Source organism: Thamnophis elegans, chromosome 5 (genome assembly GCF_009769535.1).
Source record: "Thamnophis elegans isolate rThaEle1 chromosome 5, rThaEle1.pri, whole genome shotgun sequence".
In the NCBI taxonomy this organism is placed as follows: domain Eukaryota; kingdom Metazoa; phylum Chordata; class Lepidosauria; order Squamata; family Colubridae; genus Thamnophis; species Thamnophis elegans.
Window position 1 is genome coordinate 79,261,933 of NC_045545.1, and position 16,756 is coordinate 79,278,688.

Consider the following 16,756-nt stretch of genomic DNA (forward strand, 5'->3'; position numbering starts at 1 on the left):
CTAACCGTAAACCTTACCTTAAATTAAATCGCGCTTCTGTCGGCGGGCTGTTGTCGGCAGGCTGTTGTCGGCGCGCTTTTGACATCGCGGTTTTAGCGCCGCGGTGTTGTCGGCGCGCTTATGACGTTCACGCTTTTGTCGGGTCACGTTTGAGGCAGCTGCTTGACTACTTTCTCAACAACCTTCCTTGTATTTGAGACTGGATGACTATTGTTTTGATCTTGGATCCAGTATGATTTACTTCAGGAGGGGCTGGATCATGGCCTTCTTTAAAGCCAGCAGAATCACCCTCCTTTTGAAAGAAAAAAAAATGCCACCAAAAAGATTCAAATGCATGTCAACTCCTGGTGGATCAGAATAGAATAGAATAGAATTCTTTATTGGCCAAGTGTGATTGGACACACAAGGAATTTGTCTTTGGTCCATATGCTCTCAGTGTACATAAGGAGAATAAAATACATTCATCAAGAATAAAAAGATATAATACTTAGTGATAGTCAAGGTTACTAATAAGCTATCAAATCGTACTAGGAAACAATATAAATTGAAAGATGCAAGCAACACGGTTATAGTCATAAGTGCTTGGTTTGTAAGGGCCTTGAAAACAGTGCCAAGATTACCAGATGCCAGCATGGATTTTTCAGAGATAAGTCTTGTCAGACTAACTTTATCTCATGGATAATTTCCTCACCATATTGGGGGTGTAAACTGTAACTATCTTAACTTCAGCAAAACACTTGATAAAGTATCTCATGACAAGTTAATCCCATCAGCAAGTTAATTAAGTGTAGTCTGGAATGACACAAGAACTACAGTAACAGATATATAGCTGGTTTGAAAAGCACATTCAAAGTGCTCATCAATACTCATAAAACTGGAAAAAGATATTCAGTGGCATGCCACAAAGTTAGTTTTATTGAAAAGGGAAAAAAGGGATTAAGTTACAGGGTATTGGAAAAGATATGTGTACTTTTAGCACCCCATATATCAGTAACTTGGAATGGAGATTTTTTTAATATTCTTGCTGACTACTATTTGAAATTATGGGGTTATTCACTTCATTGATATAGGAAGATTATGTCTATACTTCAGCTCAGTTTGATATGTAGGTAGGTGATAGATAGATAGATAGATAGATAGATAGATAGATAGATAGATAGATAGATAGATAGATAGATAGATAGATAGATAGATACAGTAGATAGATACAGTAGATAGATAGATAGAATCACATTATTTTCCTTTTTCTGAAAGTAATATTGTGCAGAATGCAGAAAATGAGTAAGAAACAATAATACTATTAATCAGTTACAGTTGTTGACTTGCTCAATTGTATTAATGTCCCATATGCAGTGCAGTGATTCGGGAATTGGTCTAGCAAATGTTTTGCATGCCCTGGTTGCTAGAGAAGAAGCTATGCAGGGTTAGGTTAACAACTCTTAGTGCCTTTTTGGCAATGTTGTTACAGTGGGCTCTGAGTACTCTAGGGGCTCAGAAGTACTCTGATCGGCCCTTTGATCTCGCTGCGCCTGGAGCTAAGCATCACAGCGGATCATCCTCTCATCCTTACGAAGCCCCGCTCCCTCTCAGCACCGCTCGAGAGAGCCTCCTGCAGCTTTCCTCTCTGCCAGTCGGGGAGGACCATGCCGGAAGGCTAAGAAGCTGCTTGCGTAGTTTCCGTGTGGGCTGGAAGGGAGCGAGAAGGAAGGGGAGGCGCTATCTGAAGCGACCAGGCAGCAAGAGCCGCGGAGGCGGCGGCAGCGGCGGCGGCGGCGCTCCAGGCAGCGGCTGGGACTCGCCCTGGCGTCCGAACAGCAGCGGTAGCAGCAGCGGCGGCGGCGGCGGCGGCCGAGGGCCAGCCAAACTTGAGCCCCTCCCCGCAGCATGGAGATCGAGAAGGAGTTCCAGCGGCTGGATCAGGAGGACAGCTGGGCCGCCATCTACCAGGTGAGCGAGGTGGGAGAAATGCACCGGGACCTGCCCGGCACGGAGCGAAACGCGGCCGCTTCTTTGTCCGCTGGTCCAGCAAGCTTCTTTTCCCTCCACGCCTCCTCCGCGGGGACTCGCACTCGCTCCTCGGACAAAAGCTCTCGCCTTCACCCCTCTTGGTAACCGCGTCGCGGTCGGCTCCCAACTCGCGATCCGGGCTCTCTCTCCTTTTTTCCCGCGAGCGGCTTGGCACGGCTCCCTCCACTACACGCAACGCTGGGACTGGGGAGTCCGTTTCTTGCATCCCTCACCCAACTCCCTTTGAAATGACCCCGTTCCCTGCATGTGAAGCTTGCCGGGGAGAGGATGACTTGCATTGTGCGCGCCCTGGAGTTGTGTGTATGTGTACTCCCCCCCCCCCCCACTCAAGACAAGAGGGAGCCGAAGATTGAATCATGATCAAAGGAAGTAAAGAAACCCATGTTAATTTCTTAAGATGCTCTGCTAAAAGAAAGGAGGGGGCAGATCTGCAGGCCATCCCCAGTGGAAATTAAAGAGGCTCTTCTTTATCTTTGTCTACCCTTGATCCCTTCACGGTCCCTTCTACACCCTAGGTTTTCAAGGGTGTGCCCCCCTCCCACTATGAGGTGTCCGGAGGGAGGGAAATCAGCTGACTCTTGAAGATAGGTTTGCTTGCCATCTGCCTGGGGCATCTCTTAATTAAGAGTCTTTTTTTGCGCAGTGCCCTGGAGCAGTTATATGAAGGGGTCCTTGTTTGTTTCCTTACTGGAAAGCCAGTAAGGCTCATTATTTCTCCCACACACTTTTTTTTGTGGGGAAGGAAAAACCTGATCTCCTTAATCCCTATCTGATTTGTTGCCTACCAAGGAAGGCAGCTGCTGCTTAAAAGTTGTGATCTCTTATAGATACTCACCTTATAGATACTCACACGTGTTGCCTGGACAGTGTGGAAACCATGTCTAAATGTGCTTTTTGTTTTATTTATTTATTTATTTTTCCAACCTGCAGATGTTTTCTGACAGGCTTTCACGAAAAGCGAAAGTATTTTTTTTCTTTGTTTCTAGTAGTCTTTGCAATTTGTCCTTAATTGTGAAACATTGAGTTCTGAACCATACACAGTGACTTGGATAAGTTATAATTTTGCTTGTTTTTGAACTGCATCTCACAAGTTGCATGGGATAGAAGAAAGGCCCATTAAATAGATTTTTGGATTAAGAGTGAACACTTGTGTCCCATGGATTAGAAAGGATCAATACATTTAATGAAGCGCTGTCAATTTAGCAACTTAACATTGTTTTATCTCATTATGTCTACCACCCAAAGTAACTTTTGTTGAGATATAGCCTTTTGGCTGGCTATATAAATTTGATAAATAAATAGAAATAAAACATACGTTTAAATGGACAAGAACATCAAATGGATATATTGTTTCTTGGGGTGAAAGTCTTAAGAAAGGACCTGGTCTTATTATGTTGAGCTTAGATGGCACTTACTACTACTGCTGCTGCTACTATTATTATTGTTGTTGTTGTTGTACAATTGTATCACAGCGGCCAGTTGTTTCGCCGGATTTGGCATTGGTTACTAGTCGGGCCCCACCCAGGGGCCTAGGACGTCGTAACGTATTTTCGTAATATGCGTGCAGATCCAAGCAGTGCGGCTTTTTGCATTTGACTGATGGTGATTTTGTCAATTTTTAACTGTTTTAAATGTAATTCCAGTGCTTTTGGAATAGCACCCAGTGTGCCAATTACCACTGGAATTACCACTGCTGGTTTGTGCCATAGTCGTTGAATTTCGATTTTTAAGTCCTGGTATCTTGCGATTTTTTCATGTTCCTTCTCGGCGACCCTGCTATCACCTGGTATTGCGATGTCTATGATTGTGACCTTATTTTTCTCAACCAGTGTGATGTCTGGTGTATTATGCGCCAGTATTTTGTCGGTTTGTATACGGAAATCCCACAAGATCTTGACCATCTGATTTTCGGTGACTTTTTCAGGCTGATGTTCCCACCAGTTTGTTGCTGTTTTAATATTATAATTTTTGCACAAATTCCAATGGATCATTTGTGCTACTGAATTGTGCCGCAATTTATAATCAGTCTGCGCGATTTTTTTACAGCAGCTGAGTATGTGATCAACAGTTTCATCAGCTTCTTTGCAAAGTCTGCATTTGGCATCATCAGAGGATTTTTCGATTTTGGCCTTAATGGCATTTGTGCGGATAGCTTGTTCTTGCGCAGCCAGGATTAGTGACTCTGTTTCTTTCTTTAATGTACCTGTTTTTAACCATAACCAAGTTTGTTCACTGTCCACTTTATCTTTTATTTTTTCCAGAAATTGACCATGCAGTGCTTTGTTCTGCCAACTCTCCATTCTTGATTTTATCACATCTTTTCTGTATTCTTGTTTTGTCTGTTGGGCCTTCAGTAGATTTTTGTTCTTTACTTCGATTAATAGATGTTCTTGAGTGTCTTTTAAATAATCAGCCAGTGCATGTTTTTCTTCTTCAACTGTTTGCTTCACTTGTAATAATCCTCTGCCACCTGATTTTCGGGGCAGATATAGTCTATCAGTATCACCACGTGGATGTAAACTGTAGTGCATTGTCATTAGTTTCCTGGTTTTTCGGTCCAAAAGGTCCAAATCAGCTTGTGTCCAGTTAACTATGCCAGCTGTGTATCTTATAACTGGTATTGCCCAGGTATTTATGGCCTTGATTGTATTTCCACCATTCAATTTAGATTTCAAAATTTTCCTAACTCTGTTGGTGTACTCTCGCCTGACAATAGTTTTTACTTCTCCATGCTTGATGTTATCCAACTGCAGAATGCCTAAGTATTTGTAGGCTTCATTTTCTTTGCATTTAATTAGTTGGCCATTGGGCATTTCAATTCCCTCAGATGCAGTGATTTTGCCCCTTTTTATGGATACAGTGGCGCATTTTTCCATGCCAAACTGCATTGAAATATCGATGCTGAATACTCGGACTGTATTTGTCAATGATTGGATTTCTATTTCTGACTTTCCATAGAGTTTCAAATCATCCATATATAGTAAATGCGAAATTTTTTCAGCTTTTTTGGCTGTTTGGTAGCCTAATTTCATTTTTTTAAGATTACTGATAGTGGGATCATTGCGATGATGAAGAGAAGAGGTGAAAGTGAATCACCCTGGAAAATTCCTCGCTTGATATTAACCATTCCGTAGCTCTCATTCCCTACTGCCAACTCAGTTCTCCATTGTTTCATTGCCTTTTCAGTAAAGGATGTAATATTTTTGCTAATGCCAGTTGTTTCTAAGCATTTTATGATCCAACTATGTGGCAGTGAGTCAAATGCCTTTTTGTAATCAATCCAGACCATATTCAAGTTCGTTTTTCTGTTCTTACAATTTTCTAATATCATTTTATCAATTAGAAGCTGATCTTTTGTGCCCCTGCTCCTTCTTTTGTTGCCTTTTTGCTCTACTGGCAAGATGTTGTTTGTTTCCAAATAATCCATCATGTTATCTGCAATAATGCCTGTGAGTAATTTGAAGGTTGTTGGTAAGCATGTTATTGGTCTATAGTTTTCAGGTGTTGTTCCTTTAGTTGGATCTTTCTGAATCAAGTATGTTTTTCCAGTTGTCAACCATTCATCAATTTGGCCCTTTTGTAAAATTTCATTCAGTTGCCTGGCCAATATTGCATGTAAACTGGTCAGATATTTGAGCCAGAAACCATGTAATTGGTCCTTTCCAGGTGATGTCCAATTCTTTACCTTTTTAACTCAATTTTTGATCATCTCAGTTGTTATTTCTAATACTTGCATTTGTTTGTTGCCAATGCTTTTCTCAAAGTCATGTATCCACTTTGCTTCCTTGTTGTAGTCCTTTGCATTTTCCCACAATTCTTTCCAGAATTCAACTGTGGCCTGCTTTTCTGGTTTTTCACTTTTGGTGTCACCATTCACATTAAGACTTTGATAAAAACGCCGTTGGTCTGATCGAAATTGCTGATTTTGTTTATATTGGATGATTCGTGCCTCATATCTTTCAATTTTTCTAGCTGTTGCTGTTATCTGCTGTTTTACAATCTCTACAGCTTCATTGATGTTTCTTGTATCCAATCTATATCTTCTGATTAGCCGATCTATGATTTTGTTGTTTTTAAGCCGTTGCTCATGCATGTTCTTTAAGTTACTAGCATCTGCCCTTAATTTTTTGATTTTTTGTTCCAGACGGATTTTCCACTTTGGCTTTGATGCTTTTTCTGTTGTGTGACTAGGTACTTTAATTTTAATGCCTAGTTCATTAGTGACTATTACAGCTGCGCTGTACATTAACTGGTTTGTTTCCAAATAATAATAATAATAATAATAATTATTATTATTATTATTATTATTATTATTATTATTATTATTATTATGTTAATCTTTTGTGAGATTCACAGCCTTTGGGGCTGGTTGGTAGCTCAACAGCTCAAGTCCTAACCAAGGGCCTAGGAACTGTTAAGGTAACATCAGAGGATAAGCTGTTCCGAATAGGGTGGGTTTTTGTCGAATCAGAATGTTCAAGTCTGATAAATTTAAAATTTCCAAATAGCGAGGTAGCCCTTTGGGTATTGCTCCAAGGTCTCCAATTACAATCGGGACAACACACAATTTCTTTTTCCACAGTTGCTCAACTTCAATTTGCAAGTCCCGGTACTTTGTGATTTTTTCTTGCTGTTTATCTTTAATTCGTACATCTCCAGGTATTGAAAAGTCAATGAACCATACTTTTTTCTTTTCAACTATTGTTATGTCAGGTGTGTTGTGGGCCAAGTGCCTGTCAGTCTGGATTCTGAAGTCCCACAGGATCTTGACTTTCTCATTCTCTAAAACCTTCTGAACCTGATGTTCCCAGTGGAATTATTATTATAATTATTATTCAGATAGTCAACCACATGTTTGCATTGGCATTTTTATCCACCTATCTAGACCTTCCCAAAGTTGTCAGATGTTATTATTTTATTATTTTTGTGTGTATGTACCTATTAAAGGCCCACATTTGACTGCTTGGGGATTTTGGTGAGTCAATAATAAAATCTCTACAGAAGGCATGTTTTCCCCGACTTTATAAAAGGGACCTCCTTTTAGCATGGAGTTTTGTAAGATCTGTTTTAATGGCTATTGATGGCATTTTAGTTCATATGCTGCAAGGCTAAATCAATATATGAAATTAGTCTGAGCCAATATTCACCCTATAGAGGAGATGAATGAATTTATCCCTTGCCATGGGATTTTGGAGACTGGAAAAGTTGCCTATGCCATTTCTTTTTCCTTATGATCATGTTAGGAAATATTGAAAAAGATCTTCTGTAAGGCTTGGTGAAATAATAGTGCATACATCATCAAATTACAAATTAAGCATGCCATTCTAGGCATTTGCAAAACTGCTGATTTCAGTAGAGTTTGATTGATAGTTTTCAGAGCCCGGCATATCCACTGAACAAAAAGAGATCTCAAATTGTGTGCGGGGGGGGGGGGGGGTTTCTAGGGAGGGGAAGGGGGATGCTCTTTAGTATGCTAAGCATTATTGAAAGTTGGAGAAACAGGATATTTGCTAATCTGGTCTTGAAATGTCAATGACTAAGGTAGCTTAGCAGTTCTTTCTTAATTTTGTTCTCTTACTGTATCTGTACCGAATTTGGCTGGAAATCTGTACTGTATCAGCGAAACATAAGAAATTAGGTCAAGGTGGTTGCTCTGTTCCTGGAATTTTTATGTGCTTTGCATAATATCACTCCTTAATGTGCTAGCAAGCTGCAGTTCGTTCTCGTTCTCTCTCTCTCTCTCTCTCTCTCTCTCTCTCTCTCTCTCTCTCTCTCTCTCTCTCTCTTTCTCTCTCTCTCTCTCTCTTACTAAAAGCACAGTAGAGAAATCTTGGAAGGCTACGATTCTTGCAAATCCTTGAAAAGCGTGTATATTTATTCTAGCATGGACATTTTGAACTTGGGTCAGGAATAAAAATGAGGTCTCTTCTAGCCTTTGAAGAATATGGCTAAATATTTTCTCTGTGAATCCCACCTGGGCCAGGTTCACAGTGGCCCCCAAGCATTGCAAGTTCAATATAGTCTGTTTTATTTCCTCTCATTCCATCAACTATAATCTTGCAGGGAGTACTTGGATAGAAACATCGGCAATCCTATTTACCGTAGTTTTCCCTTTCCCATCTATTGAGCTATCTATTGATGCATTTCCTGATATTTAATTATAAGGCTATGTCGCTTAGAGTTGTCCCTGTTCTCCTATTATGATCACTCTTTCCTTTATTAATCTGTTTACATGACGTGTTCCCCCCCCCCTCATGTAGCCGTAGTACACCTAATCATAGTGCATGCTTCATAACAAAAGGCTTCCTTTCTCTAGTTTAAATGAGCTCAAGGCATGGCCTTTTTAGTTTTCATGCTGCTTTGCCTTAAAAGAATAGAAGCAGCCAGCTGTTTTTCTTGTTGGACTTCTTGAATACCTGCAAGGCTCTGCCTCCTGCTTCTCCAAGTGGCAAATTAGCTTGGATGTGGCAGATAGCTACTAATTTAGTTTTTCAATGGGAGTGGATGAATTTGTGAGGGGGGTCAGAGCATTAAGGACTGCCAACTGGTATAACTACTTTCTCTTAGTTGGATAGCGTGTTTTACGAACTGTCTGCCAGGGAGCAAAAAGGGAAGAGCAGTTTTGTAATTTCTGGTTTAACAAAGACAAGGCAACTCCTTCAGCCTCAAAATAATTTTATCTGATCGGTGAGCTCTCTTGGCAATGTGAAGGCCCAGCTCTTTGGAGAAGGCTCAGTTGCTGTGAAAGGGAGAAAGGAGGTGAATAATTACAGGGAATCCTCAATTTATAACTATAATTGGGACCAATAACTATAATTGGGACCAACATTTCTGTTGCTAAACAAGGTGGCTGTTAATAGTTACACCTGATTTTATGACTGGTTTTTTTTTTTGCTATGGTTGTTAAGCGAATCACTCTAATACTTAAATGAAGGAGGATACTGCAACTGTCATAAATGCACGCCAGTTGCTGAGCTCTCAATTTTGATCACTTGACCATATGGGAACACTCGGTTTTGATCACATGACTGTATGAATGCTGTGACAGTTGTAAAGTGTGATGGCTGGCTATAAGTCACCTTTTTCAGTGCCATTGTAACTTCAAATGAAGTCACTAAATGAAATGGCATAAGTACACAAATTACCGTATTTTCCAGAGTATAAAATGTACCAAGGTTTTGAAGAGGTAAATTAAAAAAAGTTTTTTTTTAAAAAAAATTGCACTTTGCAAACCTCCCAAAAACTGCCCGTTTTTTTGCGAAAACGGGCCCATATTTTTTTTCAATGAAAGGGCATGGATAGCCCTTAGGAGGCTTGTAGAGTGCTCCTGAGGAGAGGGGAAAAACGAGCAAAAAACAGGTCTGAAAAATGGGCATGAATAGCCTTATGGACGCTTATAGAGTACTCCTGGGGGCGGGGGGGGGGGAATTGAGCAAAAACGGCCTGTTTTTCACTCATTTCTGCCTTCCTCAGCCCGCAGGAGCTCTCTGGAAGCCTCCTACAGGCTCTGCAGGGCCATTTTGGTGAAGGGGCGGAGTTTTGGGGAGCAAAAAATGCTGTATTCAGTGTATAAGATGCACCCAGATTTTCAGCCTCTTTTTTGAAGGAAAAAGGTGTGTCTTATACTCCGAAAAATACATTATGTTAGAAAAGATTAGGGATAAATCATCATGGAGAAAATCAATGTGACTATTAGGGGTCAAAAATGCCTTAATGGCACATTATCTATCTAGTTTTGAGTAACTTAATTGAGCTCTTGATGGTAGAACAACATCGTAGTAAGCCATTTTTCTATTATATCTCGTGTGAGAAACATTTATTTGCCTTATATCTTTCTTTACAGTATTGATAGATTTCCCCAATCAATTAAGCTTCTGAGCGATGTACAACATAACAAAAATAAAATAAAAAGAAGTTATCAAATTAATTGAAAATAATATACAATGCAATTACAGGCTGTCCTCGCTTTATGACCACAATTGAGCCCAAAATTTCTGTTGCTGAGAGAGACTTTTAAGTGAGTTTACTCACTTACTGGATTATTGCAACGCGCTCTACATGGGGCTACCCTTGAAAAGCGTTCGGAGACTGCAACTAGTCCAAATGCAGCCGCGCAAACGATATTGGGTGTACCTAGGTACACCCATGTCACACCTATCCTCCGCGAGCTGCACTGGCTACCTATTGGTCTCCGGATGCAATTCAAGGTGTTGGTTATTACCTTTAAAGCCCTGCATGGCTTAGGACCAGCATACCTGCGAGACCGCCTATTGCCACACTCCTCCCAATGGCCGGTAAGATCCCACAGGGTGGGCCTCCTTCAGATGCCGTTAGCCAGACAATGTCGGCTGGCGGCTCCCCAGAGGAGAGCCTTCTCTGTGGCTGCCCCGACCCTTTGGAACGAACTACCCCCAGAAATCCGGACCTCACCCATTCTCATGGCCTTCAGAAAAGCTGTCAAGACCTGGCTATTCCGGCAGGCCTGGGGCTGTTGACCTCATTGTTGAGGTCCAGCCCCGACTGAAATGAATGTATCTGTGTTGTTTTTTAACTTCTCTATTTTATTTTTATTTTATTTTGTTTTCTTTTCTTTCCCCTTTCTGTAAGACACCCGGAGTCCTCCGGGATTGGGCAGCCTATAAATAAAATTAAACTTGAAACTTGAAACTTTTCCTCAGTTTATGACCTTTCTTGCCACGGTTGTTATGTGAATTACTGCAGTTGTTAAACAACATAGTTGTTAAGTGAATCTGGCTCCCCCATTGATTTTGCTTGTCAGAAGGTTGCAAAAGGGTCCATGACCCCAGGACACTGTAACCGTCATACTGTAAATATGAGTCAGTTGCCAAGCATCTAAATCTAACGTGCACGGAGATTTTGCAGTGGTCATAAGGTGAAAAACAGTCATAAGTCATTTTTTTCAGTGCAGTTGTAACTTTGAACAGTCACTAAATGAGCTGTTCTAAGTCAAGGATTTCCTGTACATAAAGAGTTAGATGCCCACAACCAACTGGGACCAATGGCATGCTAAAATAAAATGCTTAGTAAAATACAGGGAGGGAAGGGATTCAATTTACTTCTAAGGAAAGTGTGTTCCACAACACAGGGTCTATTACTAAGAAAATTTGCAACCTAACCTGCCTGCTATATACTACTTGGAGGACTCTCTCAACAGGCCCTCACTAGAGTATCAGATCAGATAGGAAGATCTGATTTTTGGCAGTGCAGAACCTGATGTAACCCTGGTGGCTTTTCCTGCCTTGATCACAATTAAGCCAAGACCTCTTTGCCTTTATATATATGAATTTTTAATCAAATTTGTTCCAGCTGTGGAGCACATTTGTAATTTCAGTCTGTGTGAATATGTGTTTGCTGATGACATTTTCCTTCTTACGCAGATAATTATCATCTTACCACCTCTATCTCCAAGGCCTAGATTTAATTAAAATAAAGGCTGAATTGCTTGTCATAAAGCTTTCAGTCTTACTATTGCAGAACACTTTCTAAAGGTAGCTTTGCAAAAGTTTGAAAATGAAACTACTGGGCGTATATATTTATGTGTAATTTTGACATCAAGCAACAGTTGTGGGCAGTTGTGCACAAATGTTTTAAAGTTGTATTTTTGCCAGTGAGTCTTTTCAAATATGTTTGTGGATGTTGATTTTTTGTTCCCAAAAAATGAAGGGAAGGCAACAAATTGGTTGTCAAAATGAAATCTGTTTCCAAGACACTCTTTTGGTAGCTCAAAATCTTCCCCACCCCACCCTACCCTATCATAACACTGAATTGGGAAGCTAATTATACTGGCAGCACAATTTCCTGCTGATTTTCAGCAGGAAGTAAATTAAAAAAGCTTAAATGACCCTATAAAATGTAAACACATCCCCTAATAGGAAAGAAATCCCCACTGCCTCCCCACCCCCCAACTGATGATGGTCTGAAGTGGCTGAAAAAGAAATTGAATGTTGAATGTTGCATACTGCTGTGCTAAGTTACTAAGTTACTTACACTACCGCTGAGCTACAAACCTAGCTAATTACTGCTGACTCAGCAAAGCATGGTCAAACAAGCATGGTTGTATTATAATACGTGAAGAAAGTAAAACATCTTTCATTATACAAAAGTTTTTTTGACCCAGCAATGAAACTGTTGGAATTAAAATACAGTCTGGTTCCAAGCCAGGAGAAGAAAAACTACTGGAAATAAAATGTAGGCTGGTTACAATAAAGACGGTCTCTGTTTATTTGGTTTTCCAGAAACTTCAGTGACAGCAACATGTTTCTGAGGTGGTTGACAAAATGGCTGAGTGGATGGATTTGTATTCTAGGGTTTGGTGATTGAGATGCTCCAGGGGGTTGTGCAATGTACTGAGCCTTGCTTCTTTTGCTATTCTAATAGTGATGGGTAAATTCTATTATGTCCTAAAGCTCATGCCCTGTCCTTAGAATTTGCGTGTGGAAATGTAAATTCTTAATCCCATCAGCTTCAGCCTTCTGTGGGAGCTTGTGGCTGAAGGCGTTTTGTTTATGAATAGATTGGTCCAGTCTTTCTGAATAGATACCAAATCTCCATTCCAAAAGATCAGTCTCTTCTGTTTCAGGTTGTTTTCCTATGGCATGAAGACTGGGGCTGCTTTCTGCCTTTAAGAACATGTTTCTCTTCTTTGGGGAAATATTCTATCATGCTGCTTTTTTAATATTAAGAATAAAAATTATTTTAATCGGGGGGGGGGTGGTTCCTAGAGTACTTAACTTGTCACATATTACTAGCTGAATGTTTGTGGACCAGTACCAAGAACAAGCTGTAAATTTTGTCAAAACATAATGGCCCACACACTTCCTTATTTTTAGTTTAGAAATGTAGGCTTTAAATTGTTACCAGGAAATTTCCAACTGCTCCCTCTCCTCGTGCTATGGCTTCTAAAAGGGTTAGAAGATTGAGGAGAGATCATAAATGGTGGAGCAAGCAGCTTTCTAGGAGACACTGAATGCATTCAGATGGGGTATGAAAACTTTTGAGAGGCTTCTGTAGAATTGAATGACAGAAGAAGTTTTTTTAAAAAAATTATTAGTAAAAGATGACAATCGGTGTTACTGTGTTACCCCGAAAATAAGACCCTGTCTTATTTTTTGCCACCAAAAAAGGCACTAGGTCTTATTTTTGAGGGGGGTAGGCCACTGACTCACCTCACTTGTGCGTGTCACCCCTAGCCTCCTTTTCACTGTCAAATGCCTTCAGAAACTTTTTCTGTGGCCGCCAAGGCTTTCCTGAAGGCCTCTGCAGCCAATAACAGTTATTATTGTTGTTACTATTATTGGCTGCAGAGGCCTTCAGGAAAGCTTTTCTGGTCTTACCAGCTACAGAAGAAAAGGGTTAGCAAGGCAGGTGTTAGGGTGTATGAGGTCTAGCTGCAACTGTCTGAAGGTAAGTAGTAGGGCAGCTCCACCACCCCTGGAGCAGACATATAACGAAATTGCATCAAAAAAGGTCACAGGAAATACCATATTTTTCAGAGTATAAGATGCACCGGAGTATAAGATGCACCAAGATTTTGAAGAGGCAAATCAAAAAAAGTTTTTGCACTCTGCAAACCTCCCCAAACCGGGCCATTTTTCACAAAAAGGCATGAATAGCCTTTAGGGGAATTGCAGAGTGTTCCTTGGGAGGGGGGGGGGGGCAAAAATGAGAAAAAACGGATCATTTTTTTTAAATGGGCCTGTTTTTTGTTTTTTAAAAAAGGGCATGGGTAGCCCTTAGGAAGCTTATAGAGTGTTCCTGGGGACCGGGGGGGGGAGGTTAAAATTGAGCAAAAATTGGGCTATTTTTTGCTCATTTCTGCCCTCCCTCGCACCCAGGAGCTCTCTAAAAGCTTCCTAGAGGTTTTGCACGGCCATTTTGTTGAAGGGGGCAGGATTTTGGAAGGCAAAAAATGCTGTATTCAGTGTATAAGACGCACCCAGATTTTCAGCCTCTTTTTTGAGGGAAAACGGTGTGTCTTATACTCCGAAAAATATGGTAGTCAGAATGAATGGATGTTATGCCAAGAAACTCTGCTTTGCTAAAAACGCCATGTGAGTTTGTACAGGATGCTGACCATAAAATGATTAGTTTGATTTTGGTTTAGCTGAGTATGAGTACTGAGTATTATTTCTGCTTTGTGAAACTCAGTTTAGGAGTTTGGTATTAAGTTTTTGAATGGTTATATCCATTATGGCAGTTTTTGAGCAGACAAAGCTATAATGTAATTATAGATTTGTCTTATTCAAAAAATTGGAATTGGGGTGGGTGGGTTGAGCAATGGGGGGTTAGTGATATATCTATCAGTTTAAAGGGTTTGTCTTTTCCTGCTCTAGTGGCTGTCATTTGAACAACAGAATCATGATATTATCATTCTTCAGAAATGGTGCTTATATTCCAGGCAATAGCATATAAAAGCAATTCGATTTTTCTCCCTTCTAATTGTATGAACTTTGGAAATACAAGTAGTTGTCAACTTACAACTATAATGAAGCTGGAACCTCTGTCATAAGTCATGATAGTCATAAGTTGAGGCACCCATGTGACTGAATCCAAATGAACAACTTCTTTTGCAGTGGTTGTTATGCAAACACTGCTGTTTGTGAATCAGTGTGAGCACTTTTTGTTCCTCACCAGCAAAAAATGCTACAAATCAGGGGTGGGAAAACTATGGCCCCTTTATGACCAGTGGACTTCAACTCCCAGAATTCCTGAGCTAGCATGGCTGGCTCAGGAATTCTGGGAGCTGAAGTCCACAACTTACACAGGGGCCATAGTTCCCCCACTCCTGCTGTAAATCATGATCATGTGACTGCAGAACCTTGCAAACCGCAGTAAAGGTGAGCTGGTTGCCAAGCGCCTGAAATGCAGTCATGTGACTCGGGGGTGGGGAATGTGTAGAGGCATCAGAATTCTAGAGCCAGATCCTAAGTACAGGTAGTCCTCAACATACGACCATAATAGAGCCCAAAATTTCGTTTGCTAAGCGAGACAGTTGTTAAGTGAATTTCGCTCTATTTTATGTCTTTCCTTGCCACAGTTTTTAATTGAATCCCTGCAGATTTTAAATTAAGTAGCATGGTTGTTAAGTGAATCTGGCTTCCCCTTGACTTTGCTTATCAGAAAGTCGCAGAAGGGGATCACATGACCCTGGGACACTGCAACAGGTCATAAACCTGAGTTAGTTTGAATTTTGAACACGTGACCATGGGGATATTGTAATGGTCAGAAGTGTGAATAAATGGTCATAAGTCATTTTTTTCAGTGCCGTTGTAACTGCAAACAGTCACTGAATGAACTGTTGTAAGTCAAGGACTATCTGTAGCTTATGGGAGGTTATTGTAACTCCCACTTGTTAAGCAAGAAGCACCTATAGTTGATTACAAAGTTATCTAGTAAAGTACACTTGAATTTTAACGATGCGATCTAACAAAATTTAGGATTATTTGCAACAACGAAAATATGAAAGAGAGGATTTTTTTTCTAAAAAGAATGAAATATTCCGAGTTTGACTTACTTTGTCATACATAGTGTGACAGGGATGGCTGTGACAGGGAGTTCTTGTTGGAAGTACTTTGGCATTTGGGTACCAGATGGTTTGCCACAAATTCTTCAGGGCATAAGAGTTTGGGATGGATGCCCAGGACAAAGGCAAAGAATACAATCTGTTTCATAGCTTGTATCAACATCTCAGAAAATGTTCTAATAATTCACCGTTTCTCTGGAATTAAATGGGTATAATTCTCAGAAAAACAGATGACACAGATAGTGCTTAAGTTAACGGTACATTAAGTGACCATACGAAGTTACAACTGTACTAAAAAAAAGTAACATATGACTGTTCTTCACACTTACAACCGTTGTAGCGTTCCCCATGGTTACATGATCAAAATTCTTACATTGGCAACTGGCTCATATTTATCACAGTTGCAGTGTCCCAGGTTCATAAGATTGTCTTTGGTGACCTTCTGACAATCAAGGTCAATGGGAAAGCTAAGTTCACTTAACAATCATGTTACCAACTTAACATATTATCTTAATAACTGGACAAGAAAGGTCTTAAAATGGGGCAAAATTCACTTAACAACTGTCTTGTTTAGCAACCAAAATTTTGGGCTTAATTGTGGTTGTAAGTCAAGGACTAATGTATAGTAAACCTGTACTTCCGCCATGCTACGTTCAGACTGCAAATTAAAATTCTTATGGACAAAGTTTTTCTACAAGATGCATATTTGAGACTTTCTATGGAAAGCTAGTATGTATTATGTACAAAGGATTAAGTTGTACCATAGAAGATTTATTCAAGCATATACAGAAGAATCTAGACAACTAATTGTCAGCACAAAATTGGCACTAGATATGGGTCAATAAATTTTGGGGGTGGGTGGGCTGGGGTTGGATCGTTTGTGGCAATGTAAGGACTCTAAACTGATGATGCATTTAACTCCGCCTCCCATACCTGCCAATCCAAAATGGTGTCTGCTTCTGGGATGGTGTCACATGGCCTCTGTACTATATGGAGAGGCCCAAGGGTGGATTGGCTGGGTCTCCTTGCAGAGCCTGATCTTTTTTCTTAGATTGTGTTCTCTCCTTTCTTGGAACCTGCTGCATTATAAAATCCATTCTCCTGAATGGGCATCTGGCAAAAAAAGGTAGCAAATTGTGGTCATATGACCACAGAATGCTGCACAACCAGTTGTAAATGTGAGCA

At 40.4% G+C, this 16,756-nt stretch overlaps 1 protein-coding gene across 1 annotated transcript in view; it reads left to right on the plus strand.

Moving 5' to 3' along the window:
* The first annotated feature begins 1,720 nt into the window (after positions 1-1,720).
* PTPN1 (protein tyrosine phosphatase non-receptor type 1) overlaps positions 1,721-16,756 on the plus strand; it is a 105,475-nt gene continuing 90,439 nt past the window's right edge. Inside the window, exon 1 of the mRNA XM_032218085.1 lies at positions 1,721-1,947. Within this exon, the coding sequence (XP_032073976.1) occupies positions 1,885-1,947 (63 nt within the window). The 5' untranslated portion in view covers positions 1,721-1,884. The remainder of the gene's footprint in view (positions 1,948-16,756) is intronic.